The sequence below is a fragment of the Carlito syrichta genome, unplaced genomic scaffold, assembly GCF_000164805.1.
Source record: "Carlito syrichta isolate Samal-C Ts95f unplaced genomic scaffold, Tarsius_syrichta-2.0.1 Scaffold315477, whole genome shotgun sequence".
NCBI classification, from domain to species: domain Eukaryota; kingdom Metazoa; phylum Chordata; class Mammalia; order Primates; family Tarsiidae; genus Carlito; species Carlito syrichta.
The window spans coordinates 359,730-385,473 of NW_007259573.1; the positions used below are offsets into that span (position 1 = coordinate 359,730).

The following is a 25,744-nucleotide window of genomic DNA, read 5'->3' on the forward strand; positions in this document are numbered from 1 at the left end:
TGAACCAAACACTTGTCTGTAGGAAAGGATGGTTGTGTGTGTGTGTGTGTATGTGTGTGTGGTAGCAGTTTGGAGGGTGAATTGAAGGGAGCAGAAAGCCGTGTTGTGGTCCCTAAGTACTCCTGTAGTCATACCTTCCAACTTCTCTCTCAGAGGGATGGTGGTCAGGGAAGAATAAATCTTGAAAGTAGGGTAAGAATACAGTTTGAAATAATCTGTAAGGGGAAATTTAGGAGATGCTGGCCCGAGCTAGTCCTCCTCCTTTCTTTCTCCGGCGTTGTTCTGGTTTTCAGCATTCTCTACTCCAGGTTACTTGGACTGCGGAGGAAGGATTGCTAGCCCACCTTTAGCTGAATTAACTCTTGGGCATCATTTTCCATCCTTTCTTGGTCGTTTTTTTTTTTTTTTTGAGTTAGTCTCACCCCTCACCCAGGCTGGAGTGCTGTGGCGCACTCTTGGCTTACCCCAGTGTCAACCTGCTGGGCTCCAGCGTTCCTTCCACCTCAGCCTTCCAAGTAGCCGGAACCAGAACTACAGGCATGTGCCACCATGCCTGGCTAATTTTTTGATTTATTGTAGAGATGAGGTCTCGCCAAGCTGCCCAGGCTGTTCTCAAACCCATGCGCTCAGGCAATCTCCTTACCTCCCAAAGTGCTGGGATTACAGCCTTGAGCCACTGTTTTGGTTCTTAACAGCTCTGCCATTTTGTACTGTGGTGTCTGCTGTCCAAGGTCCCTTCACTTAGAAAATAAAGAATTTTCACAAGGCGTCAGAGTGGCTTATTACTTTATGTATATTCTTGTTTTTACAGTTGGCAGAGGCTCCTGAGAGCTGAAATTAATTGTTTAGTTGTTGTTGTTTTCCTCCCAGAGCAGTTTTTCATGTGTTATTATTTAAAGGAAGCATTATTTCTTTCCTCTTCTCTCCTGTGTAATATCCCTAACCCTAACTTTCCATTAGTTGTACACACATTTGGGTCAGAAGACAGTTAGCTTTTCAGAGATTTAACAGGAAGAGACATTTAACTATTCACATGTTAGTGGGGCTTGATTATGTCAGTTTTCTTTCTTTATACTTGGCTGATCCTCCCTGAAAGTATTGATATTAGAGAAGGGATATAGCATGTGTTAGATTTTGAGCATGGGACCCTTTGTTGTATTTGGAATTTTGAAAGTACAGTGAAACACCTGAGAGTTTTGACTGAGACCACTTAAGAGTTACAAGAGGAGCCGGGCTTGGTTACTCAGCCTGTAATTCCAGCACTTTGGGAGACTGAAGTGAGTGGATTGCCTGAGCCCGTGGGTTCGAGACCCACCCAGGCAACTTGGCGAGACCTCATCTCTACAATAAATTAAAATAAAAATCAGCTGGGCCTGGTAGCGCATGCTTGTAATTCCAGCTACTCGGAAGGCTGAGGCAGAAGGATTGCAGGAGCCCAGTGGGTCGAGGCTGCGGTGGCCGGGAGCATGCCACTGCATTCCAGTCTGGGTGACGGAGTGAGACTCCAACTCAAAAAAAAAAATAAAAAAAGAATTACAAGGGGAAAAGATGAAAACGGTAGTGGCATAGAAGTGAGGTGTAAGGACCAAAGAAATGTATTTTCTGCTGCTTTATCTTTTTTTTTAAGTGCAGCTTTCTTCTGTTCCCTTTTCCATAGGCCTATTAAAATTTCCTTTTTTTGTTTGAGGGCTTTTTGCATTTCTTGGCCATCTAACTGTGGCCAGAGACAAGTCAAGGTATGTAATATCTTACTTTATTTGTCTTTAAAACATTTTAAAATAACACAAAGTTTTTCTTTTAAAATAAAGAAGAAAACAATACCTAGAAGTCAATTTTGTTACTCATACCCTTTTACCTTGTTATAGCATTAAAAAAAGAAAACAAAAAGATGACTTGAAAAAGGAATAAAGAGAAAGCCAAAATCTGTCTTCTTCCTGTAGATCCTTTTTAATTTCACTTTCCAAATTTTAATGTTAGATTTCTTTCTAGAAGAAAAATATACTCTAGAATAACTTTTTGTGTGTGTGTCAGACAAGGTTTTACTCTCTCACCTGGGCTAGAGTGTAGTGGTGAAGAACAATGGCATGATCATAGCCTTGATCTCCTGGGCTCAAGCAGTCCTCCTGCCTTAGCCTCCTGAGTACCTGGAATTACACTTGTGCCTCACCATGCCCAGCTCTTTAAAATATTTTTTGTAGAAATGGGGTCTTGCTTTGTTACCCAGGCTGGTCTTGAACTCCTGGCCTCATGCAATCCTCCTGCCTCAACCTCCTAAAGTGCTAGGATTACAGGCATGAGCCACTACACCCAGCCCTAGAATAATTGTTGATTGAGCTATGTATCCTTTAAAAAATTGTGTGAAAAGGATCTTACTATCCATAGGTTTTCTTGATTTTAAAAATTTAATGTATCTTGGAGAACTAGCACATATCACTAACCTCATTCCCTTTTTTGGCTACATGTATTTTGTTGTGTGGTTGAATCATAATGTACCAAGTTTCCTACTGGTTTAGGTTGTTGCCAGTATTTTCCATTGAAGAGTTGAACCAAGCATCCTTGTACACATATCCTTGGTGAACTTCAAGGAATAAACCCTTAGGATTGTGTACTAGCAGTGAGGTTGCTGGGTCAAGAGTAGTGCAGTTTTGGCTGGGTGCGGTGGCTCACACCTCTAATCCCAGCGCTGTGGGAGGCAGAGACAAGAGAATTGCCTGAGCCCAGGAGTTTGAGACCAGCCTGGGCAACTTAGCGAGACCTCATCTCTACAATAAGTCAAAAAATTAGCCAGGCATGGTGATCCGTGCCTGTAGATCCAGCTACTTAGAAGGCTGAGGTGGAAGAATCGCCTAAGCCCAGCAGGTAGAGGCTGCGGTGGCCTTGATTGTGTGACTCTGACTTAAAAAAAAGAAAAAGAGTTATGCATTTTCATTTTGATAGATATTTCCAAGGCTCACTTTAAAACCTTGTCTTGTTTAAAACCTTGTGTTCATTGATATTGGAGTCTGATTCTTAGTATTTTCTGGTATTTTGAGGAAATTTCAGGCTATTTCAGAGTTTTCAAGCTATCCAATTTAACTCCAAATGTATGACTTAATTTGAGGCCATGGGAACAAGGAACTGTATGTAAAAAGTAAGATTCCATTCTCTGTGCATATGGCCTCTCAGGAATATTTTTGGTCAGATTTGATTTTTACTTGCAGTATTTCCACATTCTTTCTAATTTACTACCTCTGTATAGAGGTGTGCTATCTTCCTATTCCAAGTCTCTCATTCTGGCACTTAAGTCTTTTCCCCCCAAAATATTCTCTGTCCCCAAAGTACCACTACTTCTTCACTACTTAATATTTCGTCTTGATGTTAGAGGTAAGGTTAGTAAAAATTTATATTTTTGTTTGTTTTCATGCGTATCTCTCTATATATAATACATTGGCACAGTACAGTACTATAAGAATATAGTTTTCAGTAGAATGCACATAATAGGTTATGCTAAAAAATTTAAATTAATGAAGTGCATGATCAAAAGCATTTGGAATTGAGGGACAGCTGCAGTAGGGAGATGTAGACTTTGAGTTGGAGCAACAAGTCTGCTTCAATTTTGGCTGTTTGTTTGTTTTTTAAAAAAAGACAGAGAGTCTGACCAAGGGCATTTTCTCTAAGTTGATCTTTCTTTTAAATCTACCATATACTATAAAAGCTCTCATTTAAAAAAATAATGCTGTATGTGACAATAGCAGCTGCAGCAGCAATAAAGAATTGCAATAAAGTATGATTTTCTGTGTATATGAGTCTTTATTAAGTTAGGGGCTTTCCAGATTACTTGAGAAAATAATAGTAAATAGTTGAGAAAGTAATGTAATTTATTTGTAAGGATTTCCAAAGAGATGGCCAGGATATCAAATTTTAGCCTTTTAAAAAGAATTATGGTTCGTTATAGTTTATTCTCTAAGAAATATGGTAAATAAAATATTTGAAGAGAGCAGTTATTTGGTGATATATTTAAAATCTTTGACCTTTAGATTTTAACTTTGTTACATAAAGATTTTGAAAAGAGAGATCAGATGCTTGGTCTTTTGTTCTGTATATATTCTAGCCTGGCAATTACCTGGTGCCAGGGAAGACAAAATTAGCAAGTATGAATTGTATTTTGTTCATTTTGTTGTTTATAAAGTTTTTTTGAGCTGTTCATTTTAGTAAAGTTTTCTCTCCGGACGGTAACCTTAATAAATAAAAGAGTATTTTGATTTCAGTAGTGTATTAGAATTCAACTTATTCATTTGACTGTTGAAAGCTGTGATCAAAGCGGTGGCCTTTACTTACATGCTTAATTTGGGAAAGAGATGACCGGAAGGAAACATACTCAGTGTGTTTACTAATGCAGGCCCTTCACCTTGGGTAGTAGATATATATTTATTTCACAATCTGATATCAAAAGTAGTTTTGAAAAAACAACTTTCTATGAACACTGATCTTCTTTGAGACAAAGTTTATTTGGATTTTATGATTATTGTTACATTAGTTGTTGTAGTAACCAATTGGCAAATGAACTTACAGCAACCAGTTAGAAGGGCAGTTTTAAAATATTGCCTATCTTTTTAGCAGTAATAGACAAAATAAGATAATGTAACTATTAAATAGTGTCTAGTTCTTAATTTCTTATCACAGCCTATCATATTTATTTAATCATATGTATTTAAAGAATATATTAGAGCCGGGCTCAGTGGCTCAGCCTGTAATCCCGCACTTTGGGAGGCTGAGGTGAGTGGATTGCCTGAGCCTGCGGGTTCGAGATCTGCCTGGGCAACTTGGTGAGATCTCATCTCTATAATAAATCAAAAATCAGCTGGATGTGGTAGCGCGCGCCTGTAATTCCGGCTACTCGGAAGGCTGAGGTGGAAGGATTGCCGGAGCCCAGCAGGTCGAGGCTGTGGTGGCCGGGAACAGCCACTGCACTCCAGTGTGGGCGACAGAGTGAGACTCCAACTCAAAAAAAAAAAAAAGAATATATTAGTGCAGATATTACTTTTATTTCTACTTTAACAAATTAAAACTGTTTGTAAACTAATAAAAATTTTTTATGGAGAATTTTGAAATTAGAAATAACCATACATTTAAAAAATATGATAATTTCACCACCCAGTGGTAGTGTTAATGTTGTTAGCATTTTAGATAAACATCACACACATGTCCACACATACATATGCACATATGTATCCCTTAGTATATTGGGACATTTCCCCAAACCTTTAAGTAATTTTCAAGAATATTTTTTATGACTTTGTGAGCTTTTTTGAGTTTTCAACAGACGTTAATCTTTTATTGAAGTATAACTGATAGAAAAATGAACACAACACAGGTGTACATCTTGAAATTTTACAAAGTGAGTACATCTGTGTGACCAGAATCCTTTAAGAAAAATATATCACCTAGTCCTCAGAAGTTCTCCTTTCCTGCCTTCTATGAGCAGCAACATTCCCTCCACACACAGAGGGTAGCCAATATTTTGATTTTACTTTAAAAAATTTGTTGAGGTATAATTTACATGTAATAAAATTTACCTATTTTAAGTACAATTCAATGATTTTTAGTAAGTCTACTTAGTTGTGCAACCGTCATTATAGTCTAGTTTCGTAAAATACTTTTGAGCATGTTTTAACTAGTTTCCATTTGTTAAACAACTAGTATATTTCCAGTTTTTTGTTATGATAATCACTGGTGAAGTGATTATCATAATAACATCAGTACATACACTTCTGATTTCAGTGGAATAAATTCCTAAATGTAGAATTACTGGTTCAAAGAACATGTGAATGTTTATGGATTTTGATACAAACTACCAAATCACTTTTGAAAATAGTTGATCCATTTTATACTTTCATTATTAGATGAGTGTCTTTTTTTTTTCTTTTAAACTACTTTATTTAACATTGGATATATTTTTTAGAAGAGTCATTACCAGTTTGGCAGATGAAATACAGTGCTGTTTTAGTAGTCATTTCTTTGATTACTACTGTGACTACTTTTTATATTTTATTGACTGTTTCTAAGTTTTCTTTTTTTTTAAAACCCACCCCCCTCTAAGTTTTCTTTAATGATTTGCTTGATAGAGTTCTCTGTCAGTTTATTCTTTGTTGAATTCATCTTTTATTTTTTATTTTTAAGACATTCTAATATATGAATCCTTTGGCTGATGTTTCAAACACCTTTCCCCAATTTCCTTTATGTCAGACTTATTTTTAATAATGAAGTAGATTAGAATTTTATGCCTTAATATCAAAATGAAAATTTGTTCTTTACTCTATCAGCTTTTGTAACCAATCTTGGCAATTTTAAAATTGGAGACAGTCCTGAATTATATGAATAAAATTTTTCTATTTGAATGTTTACATTCATAATTTGAAATTTTAACAAATGAAGGAGGTACATAAAACTAATTTTTTATGTTTTGTTGCCAAACTTGGTCTTTCTAGGCAGTTATACTTAAGCATGAACATTGACGACAAACTGGAAGGATTGTTTCTTAAATGTGGCGGCATAGACGAAATGCAGTCTTCCAGGGCAATGGTTGTAATGGGTGGAGTGTCTGGCCAGTCTACTGTGTCTGGAGACCTTCAGGATTCAGTACTTCAAGATCGAAGTATGCCTCACCAGGAGATACTTGCTGCAGATGAAGTGTTACAAGAAAGTGAAATGAGACAACAGGATATGATATCACATGATGAACTCATGGTCCATGAGGAGACAGTGAAGAATGATGAAGAGCAGATGGAAACTCATGAAAGGCTTCCTCAAGGACTACAGTATGCACTTAATGTCCCTGTAAGTAATTTCTTTATAAGTTGTTAAACTTGTGGTTAGAAGCATAATTAGTACCCCACAATATCATAATAAAAAATATTGATTATAAAAAAAAGAAGCATAATTAATTATGTGTTAGGTAAAATGCAAATCATCCAAGAAATTTCAGAAAATGTTTAAAGTCTAAATAGTGTTCTTGAATACTATACTAAAATATTGACAGAAATCATATTTGAAAGGCAAGATTATGTTTTTGTATTACATTGTTTTAGAAACTTATCTTTTCCAGGATAACATTTATTTCTCTGTTGGAATTACTTATGTATTAAATTTTAAATGCTTCATTTTCAAAGATATTTTATTTAACTTGTGTTTTTTTTAAGAGTAAACAGTTTGAATCTTAAACATAACTAGAAAAAGATCACACATTCAAAGGTTTTTCTTTTAAATTACTCCTGGGAATTCTTGCTTTTCTTATTCTTTTTCTAATACACCTTTATTCTGTGTCCTCTTTGTGTTCTCCATTTGATTTCTTAATCTTTTTTTTTTTTTTTTGAGTGGGATTCTCTCTCTGTCCCCCAGGCTAGAGTGCAGTGGCACACTCACAGCCATCACAACCTCAATCTGCTTGGCTAAGGCGATCCTTCTGCCTCAGCCTTCCAAGTAGCTGGAACTACAGGTACGACACCATGCCCGGCTAAATTTTTGATTTATTGTAGAGATGAGGTCTCGCCAAGTTGCACAGGCTGGTGTTGAATCCCTGGGCTCGGGCAATCCTCTTGCCTCTGCCTCCCAAAGTGCTGGTATTACTGATGTGAGCCACAGCCCTACGATCTCTTAACCTTTTTAAAGTATATCAGCCCTTTACTGTTTCCTATCTACTCTAACATCACTTAAGATGCTCTTTTGTAGGTGCCCACAGTTTTCTTGCCTTCTTTTACTTCTATTTTTACCCAGTGACTGGTAAAATCGCAATCATCGTGTAATTCTCATCTTTTCTTCTTGTGATATTAAACCTAGCTTCCTTTCAGTTCATCTAAAACGCTGTACTTTTTCTTTTGCTTCAGGACTTTCATATATCCTGCTTGAAATACTATCCTTAACTGTTCCTTGTCCCTGTTTTTTTATTTAACCTAGATAATGCTTCTTCCTCATCAGCCTTTCATTCCTTGATTCCAGATTGAGTCCCTGCAATAGGAACTGGGGATTACTTGTACAGTGTCTCTCTGATAAATTATAGACTCTGTGAAAGTAAGAGTTTTGTCTTATTTTTCACTGTATACCAGGTGTTCACATTATGTGAATGAATGAATAACACTTATAGTTGTGTTCTATTATACATATTCATCAGTCTACCTAGACCCGTTGCAATAGCCTTTTTTTTAGCTTATTGATGTGATAGATTACATTAATTGATTTTTGCATGTTGACCAACCTTGCATACCTAGATTAAATCCTGTTTGGTTGTGGTGTATAGTTTTTAAAAATACATTGTTCATTTTATACACTCAATTTGGTAGTATTTTGAGGATTTTTGCATCAATATTCATGAGAGATATTGGTCTGTAGTTTTGGGGTTTTTTGTTTGTTTTTGTTTTGATTTGAAGTCTCACTCTGTCGCCCAGGCTGGAGAGCAGTGGCACACTCATGGCCACTGCAGCCTTGACCTGCTGGACTCAAGTGATCCTTCCGCCTCAGCCTTCCAAGTAGCTGGAACCACAGGCGCATGCCACTATGCCCGGCTAATTTTTTGATTTATTGTAGAGATGAGGTTTCGCCAAGTTGCCCAGGCTTGTCTTGGGCAATCTCTCACCTCTGCCTCCCAAGTTGCAATTACAGGCATGAGCCACCACTCCAGGCCTGTATTATTCTTTTCTTATAATAATGTTCATCTAGGTTTGGTATTAGGATAATGCTGGTCTCATAGAAATAACTGGAAAGTACTTACTCTGCTTCTGTCTTCTGGAAGAGATTGCAGAGAATTATTGTAATTTCCTCCTTTAGTGTTTGGTAGAGTTCACCAATGAACCCTTCTGACTCTGCTGCTTTCTGTTTTGGCAGGTTATTAATTACTTTTTCAGTTTCTTGGGTCTGTTCAGATTGTCAAATTCTTTTTGTATGCGTTTTGGCAGATTGTGTCTTCCAAAGAATTTGTCCACTTAATCAAAATTATCAAATTTGCAGGAACAAAATTGTTCTTATGTTCTTTTATTGTCCTTGTGATGTCCAGGGTTTATAGTAATGTCCCCCCTTTCATTTCTCACATTAGTAATTTGCATTTTTTTCTTAACTTTAAAAAGTTATGCCAGGCTCAGTGGCTCAGCCTGTAATCCCATGCCTTTGGGAGGCTGAGGTGAGTGGATTGCCTGAGCCCGCGGGTTCGAGACCTGCCTGGGCACCTTGGCGAGACCTCAGTTCTACAATAACTCAAAAATTAGCCGGGTGTGGTAGTGCGCACCTGTAGTTCCAGCCACATGGAAGGCTGAGGCGGAAGGATCGCTGGAGCCCAGCAGGTCAAGGCTGTGGTTGCTGGGAGCGGCCACTGCACTCAAGTCTGGGTGACAGAGTGAGACTCCACCTCAAACAAACAAACAAAAAACCCAAAAAGTTATTAACTATTTTTAAGTGTACAGTTCAGTAATGTGAACTGTATTCACATTGTTGTACAACAGTTCTCTAGACCTTTTTCATTTTGCAAAACTGAAACTCTATACCCATTGTATAACTCCCCATTTTCCCCTGCCCCCTAGTGGAAGGCTTGTTTATTTTATTGATATTTACAAAGAAATAGATTTTGGTTTCATTGACTTTTTTTTATCGATTTCTGCTCTAATTTTTATTATTGCTTTTTTCTGTTTACTTTGGATTCAATTTGCTCTTCTTTTTCTGGTTTCCTAAGTGATTATTAGATTACTGATTTTAGGTCTTTTGTTTCTAATATAGAAGGGTACCCCAAAAAACCTGGAATTATTTTTTGGAGGGCAGGCATTTTGTAGTACAGGCTCCCTTTGCTAGGCAAGTATTCTGGGAGCCCATAGGCATCAGTGTACTAGCTAGCATTGTGAGAGGCTGCATTTGGCTTCAGTGAATTTTGGGGGGAGATTCTTTCAACACATTTGCCCGTTTTATGATGGGTGATTTACTAATGCACCTGCCACACCCTACCAAGTGTTTAGCAGTTTTTTACCAAAATTGGCATGATCCCTATGCCCCACCTTCTCTGTTCACCTGATCTCATTTCTAGCGACTTTTTAAATTTCCCCAGATGATAAAAGTTCTCAAAGAATAATGTTTTGCTGATGTGGAAGAGGTGAAACAAAAATGGCAGAAGCACTAAAAGGGATCAAAATCAATGAGTTCAGAACTCTTTTTAACAATTAAAAAAACAGTCTCCCAGACTTGGTGGCTCAACCTGTAATCCTTGGGAGGCTGAGGTGAGTGGATTGCCTGAGCCCGCGGGTTCGAGACCCGCCTGGGCAGGCGAGACCTCATCTCTATAATAAATCAAAAAAATTAACCAGGCGTGGTAGCGTGTGTCTATAGTTCCAGCTACTTGGAAGGCTGTGGCGGAAGGATCGCCAGAGCCCAGCAGGTCGAGGCTGCGGTGGCCGAAAGCGGCTACTGCACTCCAGTCTGGGCGACAGTGAGACTCCAACTCAAAAAAAAAAAAACCAAAAAACAGTCTCAATAGGTGTTTTGCATCAAACATACAAAAATACATACACAATTTTTTATAAATAAATTCCAGTTTTTTTTTTTTGGTCTTGTGTACATTCAGTAATATCAATCTCCCTCTAACCAATGCTTTAGCTGCATCACACAGATTTTGATAGTTATATTTTTATTTTCATTTAGTTCAGTATATCTTTTAATTTCTGTTGAAATTTCTTCTTTGACTCATGAATTATTTGGAAATATGTTATATAATCTCCACATATTTTGGAATATTTTCCAGCCGTCTTTCTGTATTGATTTCTAGTTTAATTCCATTGAAGTCTGAGAGCAGATGCTATATAGTTGCTATTCTTTTATGTTTGTTAGGATATGCTTTATGACCCAGAATGTGATCTGTCTTAGTGAATGTTGAAAAGATTGTGAATTCTGCTGTTGTTGGATGAAGTAGTCTGCATATTGCAATAGCCTTTTTATTGGATTGACTCTAGCATGAGCCTCCTCTGATCTATCATTCAGTCTCCTTTGAAAACTTCTTCAGTGGTTCCTTATTGCTGGACAGCTAAAATGTACTGTTTTGCATGGGTGGAAATAGCTTCCATAATGAGATCCCTTCTTATCTACCTTTTATTTTAATAGTAGTCAGTCTCCTTCTAACCTTTTATGTTGTAAGCATATCGAATTATTTTAGTTACCTAGGTCCACTGTGATTTTCTTTTTTCTTTTTTTTGAATTGGAGTCTCTCTCTCTCGCCAAGGCTGGAGTGAGTGGCATGTTCACGGCCACTGCAGCCTCGACCTGCTGGGCTCAGGTGATCCTTCCGTCTCAGCCTTCCAAGTAGCTGGAACCATAGGTGTCCACCACACTTGGCTAATTTTTAAAATTTATTTATTGTAGAGATGAGGTCCTGCCAAGTTGTCTAGGCTGATCTCTAACCCCTGGACTCAGGTAATCCTCTCACCTAGGCCTCACTCAGCCTTCCAAGTAGCTGGAACTATAGGCTTGTGCCACCACTCACAGCTAATTTTTTGATTTTTGTAGAGATGAGGTCTTGCCTTGTTGCTCAGACTGGCCTTGAACCCATGGACTCGGGCAATCCTTTTACCTTAGTCCCCCAAAGTGTTGGGATTACAGACATGAGCCACTGCACCCAGCTAAATGGTATATTTTAAAATTTCAAATTGTAATTGTTTATTACCAGGATATAGAAATGCAGTTGATTATTTTTATATTGACCATGTATTCTTTGACTCTGTTATATTTACTTATTAGTTATAGTAGTTGTGTTGTAGATTCCTTTGACTTCTTCACTGTTTTCCTGTCTGTATGTTTTACTTCTTTTTTTCCAATCTGTGTGTCTTTTAATTCTTTTTCTTTCCTTATTGCACTGACTGAGGAGTATAGAACCATGATGAACAGAAGTGGTAGGAGTAGACATCTTTGCTTTGTTCCAGATCTTGAGGGCACTATATTCAGTCTTGCATCTTTAAGAATTATGTTAGGTGTAGGTTTTTCATAGATGACTTTTATTGGGTTGAGGTTGTCTTCCTAGTTAGCTGAAATTAAAACAAAACGAAACAAAACCCTGAATGGATATTTAACATCAAATAAATTTTCTGCATGTATTGAAATGATCATGTGATTATCCTCTCTTTATTTTCTTAATAAGGTGAATTGCATTGATTGATTTTCAACTGTTAAACAACTCTTATAATTCCTGGGGTAAATCACACTTGGTCATAATGTGTTATCCTTTTTATATCTTACTATATTCAGCTTACTAATTGACATTTTTGTGTGTACATGAGGAATTTCAGTCTGTGTTTTTCTTCTCTTGCAATACCTATGTCTCTATATTGGCCTCATTATAAATGGATTAGGGAGTATTTCCTCCTGTTTTCTGAAAGAGTTTGTATAAGATTAGTATTATTTTTACCTTCCATATTTGATCAATTTCAGCAGTAAAGCTAATCTAGAGCTGAGTTTTTCTTTGTAAGAAGGTTTTAAATTACAAAATTATATCTTAAAAACATAAATAGGCTATTTAGACTTAAACTTTTTTTCTTGAATAAGTTTTGGTAAATTGTAGTTTTTAAAGGAATTTGTCTATTTTTTGTTAATTGTTTAATTGAACAAAATTTTTCATAATATTTCCTATTATTGTCTGAAGGAATCTATAGTGATTTCCTGGGATGACTGATTTTAGATCTTTTATTTTTTATCTAAACATTTGAAACTTTAAACCTCTCTCTTAGCACTACCTTTGCTATGTTGTTTTCATGTAAATTCAATTCATAATACCTCTTACTCTCTTTGTGATTTCTTTTTCACCCATGAGTTAATTAGAAATGTTATGCATAATTTCTGAATGTTTTGACATTTCTAAATGTCATTTTGTCTTTGATACCTAACTATTGTGGTAAAAAAATATATGTTGTATGATTTCAGTCCTTTTAAATTTATTGAGACTTGTTTTAGTGCCCAGCATGTGATTTAGTTGGTGAGTGTTCTACGTCTTCTTGAAAATATGTGTATTCTGGTATTTGTTGGTTGGATTATTTTATGAATTTCAGTTAGGTAAAGTTGTCTAGATATAGTCTTCAACTGTTTTGTTTGCTTACTGATCTGCTTGTTCCATTAGTTACTGAAAGAGGACTGTAGGATTCTCCAACAGTTAAAATTTGTTAGCAAAAAGACTCAGTTCAAAATATTGTGTTGAATTACATTGCCATGCCTCTTTAGTTTTTGCTAGTCTGTGTTCGATCCTCGCTTTTTGAATCTATTTTTACATTTATTTCATAGAATGTCCCTCGGCTTGGGCTTGTCTGAATTTTTTCTCCTCTTGAGATTTGAGTTAAGCGTCTTTGGCAGGAGTGTAGAAATAATGCTGTGCTTTCTCCTCATTGCAATCTAATTGGAAGCACATGATTTTTATTTACCTCATTCTGATAGTTGATTTTGATAGTTGACTAAGGTGGTATCTGTCATGCTTTGCTGCTGTAAAGCTAATCTCATTCCTTATCTTAAAGTATACTGACTTATTTATGTGTATCATATGAACTTAGAGATTTTAAAAACTTACTGGGTTAAAATCTATTGCTATTATTATTTTAATGCTCAGTTTGTTTAAAGATCTGGCTAATTGGAGCCTCTTCAAGCTGGCTTTGTGTTCTTTGACATGTCCCATTAATCTGAGTACTTTCTTGCTTTCTGGGACAAGACATTCTAGGCTTATCTTGTAGTTTTCCTACCTCAGTCCTGGAGTCAGCCATTTCTCCAAGGATACCAAATTCATTTTAGTGGAGAATGGTATTTAGAAGCCAAACTCTGAGTGTTCAGTATGCTGCTTGTTGCTTGTGCTGCTCGTTGCTAGAGAAGATACGAAGACTTATAATTATATCCATGTATATGCATATATGTTCACACATTCATTTATATAATTATTTCTATATCTATTAACATTGAAAACCATGAGCCCACAGTCATAAAGATAGATATCGATAACATTGTCATTATTTCAGAATATTTTACTAGATAGCACTGTATTAGAAAGCCTCTCAACTCAGAAACTAAATTTTTTTTAGAAATTAAAAAGACCTGTTTGGCTTATCATTTTTATTTTCAAATCCATTCAGGAGGTTTTAGCAAAACATAAATTTTTATAGTCTTCATTTTCCAGTTTGGTGGCAGGTATTTTAAATTTCCTTAAGTCTTATCGTTAGTCTTAGGAGGATGGTATGGATAATTCTCCAAAATATCTCAAGCTCCAATCACTAAAAACCTAATATGTAGGTGCTAGGGATTGGTGATTATTTTTCTCCTATTTAAAATAAAAGAAATTATTTTACCAATTTCAATGGCATTAAGATATTTATTATTTTTGCCACACATTTTGTGCTCTGGTTTAACTCTTTGCCCTCGGATGTCCCCTCTGAGGGACATCGTAAATCTAGCAAGCCACTCAGATGTTCCATCTCGGGGGACATAAAGAGATTGCTGGTGAATTATACAGGACAAACTTATGCAAGTGCAAAATTTTCAAAAATGTATGTTTCTTTGAAGTTTTCCATTCAAAAACAATGAAAAACTTGTGTCCCATTTGAAATTTATCAAGCTTATCAATCAGTTGAGAAGTGGTTTTCAGGAATCACGAGTGTGTCCTTCTACATCGTCTTCAAATAACAGACTGGACAATAAGTTACATAATATTAATGTGGGAGGAAGAACACAAAATTGCATTGACTACTTGGAAAGAAAAACATCAGGTAGAAGATGTCAAACAAATCACTATTGCACAACATGTATCAATGACCCTGTGATGCCCATTGGTGACTTTTTCACACGTTAGAAAAATATAAGATATGAAATTTTAATCTTTTGTCATAAATAAGTTTCTCAGTGTCCAGAATTCCATTATAAGCCAAATATTATTACTGTTAAATAATTGGTTCCAGCACTATACTATTTGATAAGAAATTACTGGTTTTTCACTATTTGTAAAAAAGTGTGGTTGAGTTGCTAGTAGGTGATCTGTGAGATGTCTCTGGGTGCAAATGGTTTAATTGAAGATGGATTTATTGGTGACAAGTGATCTATCAGAAGCATTCTGAAAGATGACAAGCCTGTTTGTCTTTGTTTGCTTAAATAGGATATGTTGATTTGGGATACTTTTGGTAGGACATGTTTCTTCCTTTCCCTTTGGCTGACTCCCAGCTTGACCTCCTTTACGTTGCATACTTTTTCAAAGTCAATTTGAAGTTGTACTCAGTTGCTATAACCATTATGTTTCTTTTAAAGTTCATTTGAGGGAATCAGTAGTAGTTTTGTTAGGTTGGCTGGCTGTTGGGTCCTTTTGAAGTGATTTCACTAATTTTTATTGGGAATATGTGCTTCAAGAGGTGCTTTAAAAAAACATTCACGTCATTTTTACTTAAGCATTCTCTTTGAAAATCATTAATTGAGCTTGTTTTAAGGAAAATAGGTGGTAGCTAATATCAACTCTAGTTTTTTCACAAGATTTTATGTACATGCTGCATGGCTCTTGGTGTATTATCTAAATGGAATTAATATTTGAAAAGAAAGTATGGACTAAGTAAGTAGTTCCTTCATGGTCTTTCTTTGGTGAGAGTCATGTTATTGTTTATTACTCTTGATTTCAGTTCACTTGGGAAGTAGATGAAACAGAGTATCTTTTCTGGTAGGGAGCTTTTCTGGTAGGTAGGTGAACCAAGTAAGGTTTATTTTTCAGTATGTTCCCTTGCTCTTAACGTTGTTTGACCCAATTTATCTTTTTAAAAATTTTTTTTAAGTGGACATATATTCTTAATAGAAAATTTTTTTCTAGGTAACTTTAATAACACAGCCAGCCTCCTAACACTCTTACTATAGTTCTGTTTACTCTCTGATAACTATTTGCTTGATCTGGGATTGTGAGACGGTGGTACTAAGTACGAGTTATGCTCTTTGGTTAGTCTTACATAAATTGGAAATCATCAGCACAAGACTATTAGGGTCAGTCCAGCTACATCAGTTTCAGAAATGTCTACTTTGTATTTTTCGTAATTGTATGACTTAACTCTACATAGTCATTGTAAAAATTAAAATGATATAGGAGAGAGTAATACAGTAAAAAGGAAAATTGCCTTGTTTCCAACCTGTGTCTATTCTAATTTCAGAGATAACTACTAATATTAATATCTTTCTGTAAATTTTAACTTCATGAACATGTGTATATATGTGTCTATATAATGTGTTTTGGATATAAAACATTTCATGTAAATATATATTTTGTTTTATACAAATTGGATAATGCTTATTTGTATCCATTTGAAATTTGCATTCATTTAATGACATTGTAGAGATTTCCATGTTATTGCATGTGAAACTGCCATACTTATTTAATGACTGATTAAATTATATGTCATTTATTTAATAGCCCCCTTATTGATTGACATTTATATTATTTTATTTTATTTTAAAGATGTTAGGTACAATTCAGGGTTAGGTACACAAATGTTCATTATGCAGGTACCTTTGTTGATAAAGTGTGTCCCTCCCTCCCCTGGCAGTTTCCCTCAACTGTCAATTCCACCCCCCCTCCCCTGGCAGTTTCCACTATTGCCAGGCATTTATATTATTAATAGGTTGGTAGGTTTGAGTGAAATAGTGGTGAAAGGAAAGTGTGTGCATGTGCATATGTGTGCATATGTATATATACACATTTGTAGCATTATTTCGGTGTACATCTTTTTATTGAAATGTAACATTCATACAGAAAAATACACAAAATGTTATGTGTATATCTTGAAATTTTTCAAAAGTGAATGTGTTGTGTAACCCCTACTGAGATCAAGACATGGAACCTTACTGTCACCCTAGAGGCCCTCCTCTTCGATCTCTTTTAGTTACAACCCTCCTCTAAGAGTACCGCTACCCTCACACATTTATCAGTCTCTTAGTTTTACTTTATTTTAAATTCAAAATAAATAGAATCATATGCACCATGTGTCTGTTTTTTTTGTGTTACATTGCTTATGAGATATGTCACTGTTATTGCATGAGTAGTAGTTTATTCTCATTTCTGTGGATTCATCAGTTGTGTGAATGTCATTCATTTTAGTATAATAGGCATTTAGATTGTTTGTAGATGTTGGTGGTTATAAAAAGTAAACTGCTGTGAATATTCTTGAATGTGCCTTGTGATGCGTGTATGTACTCATTTCTGTTAGTTATATACTTAGAATTGAATCTACTGGGTATTCATAAGTTCAGCTTTAGTACATACTGCTAAGGTTTTTTAGATAGGTTTTGCCAGTTTATAATAATTGCTCCATATTCTTGCCGTTTGCTGTTGTCAGACCTTTGAATTGTAGCCATTTTGGTGATTTTGCAGTGGAATTGCAATGCAATTTTAGGTTTGATTTCACTGATAATTAGTGAAATTGAGTATCTTCTCATGTTTATTGACAATTTAGATTTTTTTCATAAGGTAGAAATCTTTTATTCATTTTTCTGTTAGCTTGCTTTTTTCTCTTACAGACTTGTAATTTTTTTATCTATTTGTTGGGTATATCTTACAGTTACTATTTTTGACTCTGGGTTGTCTTTTTACTTTTGATAAACAGGAGTTAACGATAAGTTTCAATTTATAAGTTTGTTCCTTTTCATTAGTGTTTTGTGTGTCCTTTTAAAAAAGTTTTTGACTATCTCAACATTGCGAATATATTTTCCTTTCTAACTTCTAGAAACTTTATGATTTTCCAATCTCATTTAGACCGACAATCCATTTGGGATTGATTTTTACTGGTGATGTGAGATGTGGGGATCAAGATTTACTTGATGACTGTTTTGCTTTAAATTCAACCAGATAGGCATTGTTTTGTTAAGCTCTGGCCAGGACATGTGCTCTTTGAGCTTTGGCTGCCGTGTTTCCTATCTTTGGCCCCATCCTGTATCTTGGGGAGGTGAATCTCTCCTCTCTCTCTAATTTATTTTCTAAATAAACTATATTTTCCAATCCAAATAAATAAATAAACAAACAAACAAACTCAGCCAGACACAGTTGCGCAGGCCTGTAATTCCTTTTGAGTTCAGGATTTCCAGACCGGCCTAAGCAACATAGTGAGACTTCATCTTTACTGAAAATTAAAATCTTGACTGAGCGCGCTGGCTCATGCCTGTAATCTCAGAAATTTGGGAGGTGGAGATGAGAGAATTGCCTGAATCCAGGGGTTCGAGACCAGCCTGGGTAACTTGGCAAGACCTCGTCACCACAATAAATCAAAAAATTAGCTGAGTGTAGTGCACCTATAGTTCCAGCTACTTGGAAGGCTGAGGCAGAAGGATCACTTGAGCCCAGCAGGTTGAGGCCGTGGTGGCAGTGAGTGTGCCACTGTACTCCAGCCTGGGCAACAGAGTGAGACTCTAACTTGAATGAATGAATGAATAAATAAATAAATAAAATCTTAGCCTGGCATGGTGGTATGTGCCTGTAGTCCCAGCTACTTGGGAGGCTGAGGTGGAAGGATCACCTAAGCTCAGAAGATTGAGGCTGCAGTGAGACATGATCATGCCACTGTACTCCAGCCTGGGCTACAGAGTGAAACCCCAACTAAAAAAAAAAAAGAAAAAAAACTACAAAAAACCCTTAGCCCATAGAGATTTTTTTCTTTTTTTTAGTTTACTTTGTTGGCTTAATTTTTCAGTTTTTAGAGCAACTTAGCATATTAAGATAATAATTTGATTTTTGAAATCAGTAATAGGGATTTACACTAAGACTAGACTTATTATCTTTTAAGACTGAAAAAAATGTAAATTTTCAACTATAATAAAGATAAAATCTGTTATAGTCTTATTACTCTAGGATAACTGCTATTAACATTCCATTGTTAGCATTTTAGTGTTTCCTCTTTTGGTTTTTCTGTGTAGGTATTTATGTCTTTGTATAAAATTTGCCAAATGTATATTTGTGTTTGTATAAAATTGTAAAAGTGTATTTCTCTACATATCTATATATATTTATCACTTTAAACCATGACCACTTCTGTGTCTGTAATATTAATCAAAAGTCAAATTTCTAATAACTATATAATGCCTTATAGCAGTCTTATAACTTATCTTACTATTTTATTATTATTGGATATTAGACATTTACACCTTTTTCTTACTGTTATAAATAATATTGTGATATTATATGTGGACATTGTTGTCATGTGAGAGATTATTTATTCAGCATAGGTTTCTTAATGTTCTTGACCTATATTGGCCAAATTGTAGTCTACAAAAGGTGACCAATTTCGCTTGCCTCTAATAGTGTATGTGAGTCCCAACTTAATATCTTTAAATGATCTAGAGAATGAAATGTGAAATATAATTTCTAAGTTTAGGTATTATGTTTAGAAAAAAACAATTAGACTTGATCTTGGGTAGAAAGTAGAGAAGAAAATAAAAGCTAGACCTTTCAGATGGGTTACTAGGAAAATATATTGGAAGACAGGGAATTTGGAAGCAGGATCTAATGTGAAAAGAAAGATTATTTTTAGCCATATTGAGCTTTAGATATCAAGATGTCTAAGTGGAGATTTTCTGTAGCAATTGTTAACCCATTACTTATCCAAGCAATTACACACCTGCAATTTATGATAATAATAACCATATTTATTTAGTAGTTTAAGGTTTTCAGGGTGCTTTTATGTAATCTCATTTGACTTTCTGATGTAAGATGGATATTATCACTATCATAAAGTAACAGATGAGAAAATGGTTATGATAATGAGTAGCATCAAGGACTACTGTATAATGCTATGTACTGTAGCTGATGCTTTGCATAAGTACTCTTATTTAACTCTGTGGATATCCTGTGAGGATTTTCCCCTCCATTTTATAGGTGAACAAGCAGTCCTCCTGCCTGGTTCCCAAGGTGCTTGAATTACAGACTTTTGCCACTGTGCTGGCCATACTTTTTTTTTTTTTTAGCTTATTTGCTTTCCTTTTAGTAATACTCATTAGGCATCCTAGAACCACTAGAAATTCTTTTATATTCTAAAAGCAGCTAAACTATAGTTTCATATGGAAAAATGCGCAAAAAGCATTTTTCAATAAATGTGAATAATTTAAATTTATTAAGAAGTAGGAACATTAGTGAAAATAGCACTGGACTGAAGGGTATTAGATCTTGAAGTCCTCGTTTTGCAACTTAATCACTTGGGTGAGATGTTTACCTCCCTGAAGTTTTAGTTTCCTTATTGGTAATATGAAACTAAAAGAATTCACAGATCACAGTAGTTAGGATCTCAGCCACTGGATGTGTAAGACTTGGGTTTAAGTTTTTTTTTGAGTTGGAGTCTCACTCTGTCGCCCAGACTGGAGTGCAGTGGCCGCTCCCGGCCACCGCAGCCTCGACCTGCTGGGCTCCAGCGATCCTTCCACCTCAGCCTTCCGAGTAGCCGGAATTACAGGTATGCGCTACCACGCCCGGCTGATTTTTTGATTTATTATAGAGATGAGGTCTCGCTGCCCAGATGGGTCTCGAACCCGCGGGCTTAGGCAGTCCACTCACCTTAGGTAAGTAACTGAATGTTCCTGGACCTGAGTTTTCTATTTTTAAATGGGATGAAAATTTTTAATGCATAGTTACTTTAGGATTAAACGCAATACACCATACTGGCTAGAGACAGTGTGTCTTTCCCATTCGTTGTATCTGTAGCACCTAGGACAATGCCTGGCACATAGTAAATGTTTGCTAAATCTTTATTTACTGTACTAGGAATTGGAGTCACAGACGCAAAAAGTACAATATAAATGCATAGTATTTTTGTAGTTAGAAAAATTAGAGTCTAGAACAGTTTTTTAACTTTTCATTTTGAAATAATTTTATATTTAAAGTTGTAGAAGTAGTAGAGTTCACATAAACCCTTACCCAGCTTCCTGCTGTATAATACGGTTGTTAAAACCAGTAATATAATGTTGATAAAACACTGTTAAACTACAAGTCTTATTTGAATTTTACCTGTTTTCTCCCCAATGTCCTTTTTCTGTTTGAGGATTCAATTCAGGACCCACACTTCATATAGCAATATTCTGTTGTCCTAGTGTCCTCTGATACGTGGCAGTTGCTCAGACTTTTCTTGTCTTTTGTGAACTTAATAATTTGATGAATGCTGGTCAGTTATCTTGTGGAACATTTCTCAGTTTGGGTTTGCCTGGAGTTTTCTCATTATTAGATTGAAGCTCTGTATTTTTAACAATCTCACAGAAGCAATGCTGTGTCTTTCTCAGTGTACTATATCAAGGGGATGTAATGTGTGTATGTCATATAACTGGTAATGTTAACCTTGACCCTTCCTTAACTGTGGTTATCTGCCACTGTAAAATTACTATTTTTTTCTTTATAATTGACAGATATCTCAGAGGAGATACTTTGAGACTGTTTAAATGTCCTGTTTCTCAAATTTTTGCCCACTGATTTTTGCATGATTTTTCTTTTTCCTCATTCCTTCTATATTTATGTTCAGTGTAGCTGTCTCTTTCCTACATTTTTAAAACCTGTTTCAATTTATATCTATTCAAATTATAAAGTATTTCAGTTAATCCTCATTTTTTTCTTTGGCTTATAATTCAGTACTGTCATTGCTTAGTTCCTTGCTCATATTGTTCCAGCTTTGCCTCTTTCAGGCTGGATCTTGTGTCCTTTTGACACGCTGCAATCCTTTTTTGAACACTTTAGCTTCTTGTGGCACCATGCTTTTCTATTTTTCCCTGCTCCAGCTCTTGATTCATCCACTTCCCAAAGAACCTCGGCTTTTTTTTATTTGTCTTTAATTCTTTTAGAGTCAATTTTTGTGTATGGTGATAGGTAGGGGTCCTGTTTCAATCTTCTGCGTGTGATTAGCCAGTTTTCCCAGCACCATTTACTGAATAGGTTCTCCTCTTCCCAGTGGTTGTTGTCTTTGTCAGAGGTGAGTTAATTGAGAAATTGAGGCTTTGCTTCTGGAATCTCTGTCCTGTTCCTTTGGTCTGTATGCCTGTTCTTGTGGCAATACCATGCTGTTTTGATTATTGTAGCCTTATAGTAAAGTTTGACGTCTGGAAGTGTGATACCTCCTGCTTTGTTTCTTTTGCTAAGGATTGTTTTGGCTATCTGTGGTCATTTATGTATTCTTTTTTATTTGTATGATGGTGTTTAGAAACCAGGTTCTGGGTGCCAGGTATTCTGGGTGTCATTGCTTCTTGGTAATATCAACAGTCAAGCTAGGAAATATATGTATGTCTACTAACTTGTACATGCACCCAACATCTATACTAATTTCTTTACATTGGTGGGGCTCAGACATCCGTGTTAAAAGAGATTGATTAGAGGAGAAGAAGGGATTATAAAGTATAGTTGTGCTGTATCTAGATCAGCAATTCTCAAACATTCTGGCCTTGGGACCCCTTTACACTTTAAAAAATATTGAGGACTTCTAAGAGCTTTTACTTATGTTGGCTTTATATAGTATTAGTATTTACCATATTGGAAATTAAAGCTAATAAACTTTAAGTTTTATTTATTTATTTATAAATAACAGTAAAACCTACTACTTGTTAGTGTATAATATTATTAATGAAAAATAACCCTCTTTTCTAAATAAAACTTAGAAGAGAAGAATTGTTTTATATTTTTTGCAAATCTCTTTATTGTGTGGCCTAATATAACTGGATTCTCATATCTGTACTGATATATCTTCAGTCTGTGGTGATAGCACAAGTTCATTAGCTTCTGTAAACTGCCACTGTATACTTGTGAGAGAAGGAGGATAAACAAAAGTAGTTATGAACATTATGAAAATAGTTTTGATGCCGTGGACTACCTGAAAAGATGTCAGGGGCCTTCAGGAGTCTCCACACTTTGATAACCATTGATCTAAATTTACTGAACCTGTTACAAAATAAGGGCACCTATTACTGGAAGGAAGGATCCAGAAGAACTGCTATGAGTAAAAGGAGAGAACTTAAATTATATGATTTTTATTAAGTTGGGAGAATAGAACTTCCAAGTAGAAGATGGGGGGATGGTCAGCACTATTCCACGTAAGATAACCTGATTTGATCAGTTCATCCACTTCATCTATAGTTATCTGAACTATAAAATGACGGTATAGTGACCACAATGTGAATTTGTAGTAAGAAATATAGTAGGAAAAGAAACCAGCATGTTTGTTTCCAGCTGTGGATCCCTGAACCTTTTCAGAATCAAAGAACAGCTGTGGGCTTTCTCTCCTGTCATATGTAGCTCTTTTCAAAGTTTTGTATGCAGTCATGGGTCAGAGGAGATGGATGTGGTTCTTGATTCACAAAGACTTATCCATCAGTGTACTGCTTCACCTGCCTGCCCCACTCTGTGGTTTTGTGAACTTGGAATTTGAAAGCTTCCTGTTGACTGGTTACATCTAACTGTTCTTGCCAAAACTGTAGAACTATCCTGGAAATACACACACGTGTGCAAACATACACCCACCACACATATTCACATGTATGCACACACACATACACATATATGCACGTAGAGATATATTCTTGTTCTTAAATTTCTCCTTTTCTGGACTCCGTGAATATCCACAAATATTGCTAGCATTCTTTCTTTAGACAGTATGTTTGCCATGCAGTTAATTGTGTTATATCTTTCTTTTTACACTTAAACACTTGTTATACATTTGGTCACCTTGATTCAACTTGAGCGTTTCCTAGGCAATATTTTGAAACAGGTTCCTTCTAGTGGTAGATAGCTATTCTACTGCTTTTACTCAGAATAACCATTTCTCTAAATTTGGAGACAGTTATTTTCTCTCTGTATCCTGGCTACAGATTATTCTTTCAAAATGTTTGGCCAAAAGAAGAAGGATAGTAGTTGGAAAGATTTTGGTCTACAAGTATTTATTTTATAGGGAAAATTTGAGTGTGCTTTTAGGAAGAAAAGAGGTAGCTGGTGGAGTCAGGGAGACTATTTTAGAGAGGCAGTGAAGCAGCAGAGCCCTGGAGATGGGTGGGAATGGAATCAGTATCACGGAGTATAGAGAAAAGCAGAAGGACGCCTTCCTTTTACTCCATTGGGTGGGAGATGAATGAGAATACCCAAATTTGAAAATGAAATTGATAGGAACATGTGGCTTTAGAAATGGAAAGGAGTAGCCGGGCTCGGTGGCTCAGCCTGTAATCCCACGCCTTTGGGAGGCTGAGGTGAGTGGATTGCCTGAGCCCACAGGTTCGAGACCCACCTGGGCAACTTGGCGAGACCTCCTCTCTACAAGAAATAAAAAATCAGCCGGGCGTGGTAAGCACGCACCTGTAGTTCCAGCTACTCGGAAGGCTGAGGTGGAAGGATCGCCTGAGCCCAGTGGGTCAAGGCTGCGGTGGCCAGGAGCGGCCACTGCACTCCAGTCTGGATGACAGAGTGAAACTCCAACTCAAAAAAAAAAAAAAAGAAGGAAAGAAAGAAATGGAAAGGAGTGATGGTAAGGACATACCCTTCTGCCAAGTGACCTAGGTCTTTTCTGTAAAGTAGATCCTATATAGTTTTGCAAGTGGAGCTGGGGAACTCTAAGTGATACTGTAGGCAACAGAGTGCTATTGCAGACTCCTCACTGGGGAAATGATAAGAAAATAGTTATATTTATTTGTGGAAGAATACATTGGGAAATGTTAATGCTCTAAGTCAGTGAGTTGGTAAGTGATTTGGAGTGAAATGGATATCACTAGATATGGATGTAGGATGGTGAGAATGAAGAGAAGGAAGAGTTTGGGATGATTCCAAGGAGCCAGTCAGTTGCCTTGTTTGGGAGGTGGGGACCAGCAATTGCAAACCAAGTGCAACATTTATTCATTACATACTGTGTCTAGTGACATTATTTCAGATACATTTATATTTGTTACATCAGTCATTGCCATTATTGAATCTAGAAGAAAGAAGCTGGGAACGGTGGCAGGTTTGGAAGAAAATATAAAAAGGAGGATGTGTATGATAAACTTACAGCTCTGATTAAATCTCGTTTCATCCTTAAAGCTATTGCTATTATTTCACATCTTCTTTATTTCTCTTTGAATTCCTACCCTTATTCTCAGTACCATCCATTTAGTTATAAGGGTTATTTTAAAATAGTACATTAGAATTCTGTGCCTACATTTTAAGACCTTTGAAAGATCTCTTATTTAGAATTGTTCTTAATATAGAATTGTTCTTAATATGCTTTGAACATATTAGAATCTCAGTAAATGTTTTTGTTACATCATTTTAGTATGACTAAATTTAGCACAGAGTAGGCACTCAGTAGCTGTTGAATGAATAAATGAGTGAAAGATATTATGAGAAGTAACAAAGAATAGCTTACTTTAACATATCAAGACAATATACATGTATAAGAAATAGTTATATATAAAAGTAAAACAGTTTATTTATTTTGGGGCCAGAAATGAAATAAGTCTTGGAAAAGAAAGTTTTTCTGGATTCGAGGCTTGAGTTAGTAATTAGAATCAAGGGAAGGATTTTTTTTTTTTTTTTAAGTATAGGGAGGCCTCTTTAATGTTTAAGGACAGGAGAATAGAGAGGTAGGGATTGAAAATAAGAAAAATTTCAGGATAATTAAGAGATATTTTAGGACTCGCAAGAAAGAACCAGAATCGGCAGTGGCAAGGAGTGGTGAGGAAGCAATGACACTATAGGACTCTACTTCTATAGAGGATGTTGGGGAGGAAGTTAGATTCTTATGGAAGGTGGATAGGAAGGGAGTCGTGTCTGATGGCTTCT

At 35.9% G+C, this 25,744-nt stretch overlaps 1 protein-coding gene across 5 annotated transcripts in view; it reads left to right on the plus strand.

Annotated features, from left to right (window-relative positions):
• The window catches only part of ZNF148 (zinc finger protein 148), a 141,334-nt gene that overhangs the window by 55,922 nt on the left and 59,668 nt on the right, over nt 1-25,744 (plus strand). For 3 of the 5 annotated variants that reach the window (XM_021706358.1, XM_021706357.1, XM_008072874.2), the window contains one exon: nt 6,468-6,816. In XM_021706358.1, coding sequence (XP_021562033.1) covers nt 6,484-6,816 — 333 coding nt within the window. In that variant the 5' untranslated portion in view covers nt 6,468-6,483. Of the gene's footprint in view, nt 1-6,221; nt 6,817-22,860; nt 23,035-25,744 lie in introns of those variants that run through there. The other 2 variants (XM_021706356.1, XM_021706359.1) reach the window with 2 other exon arrangements.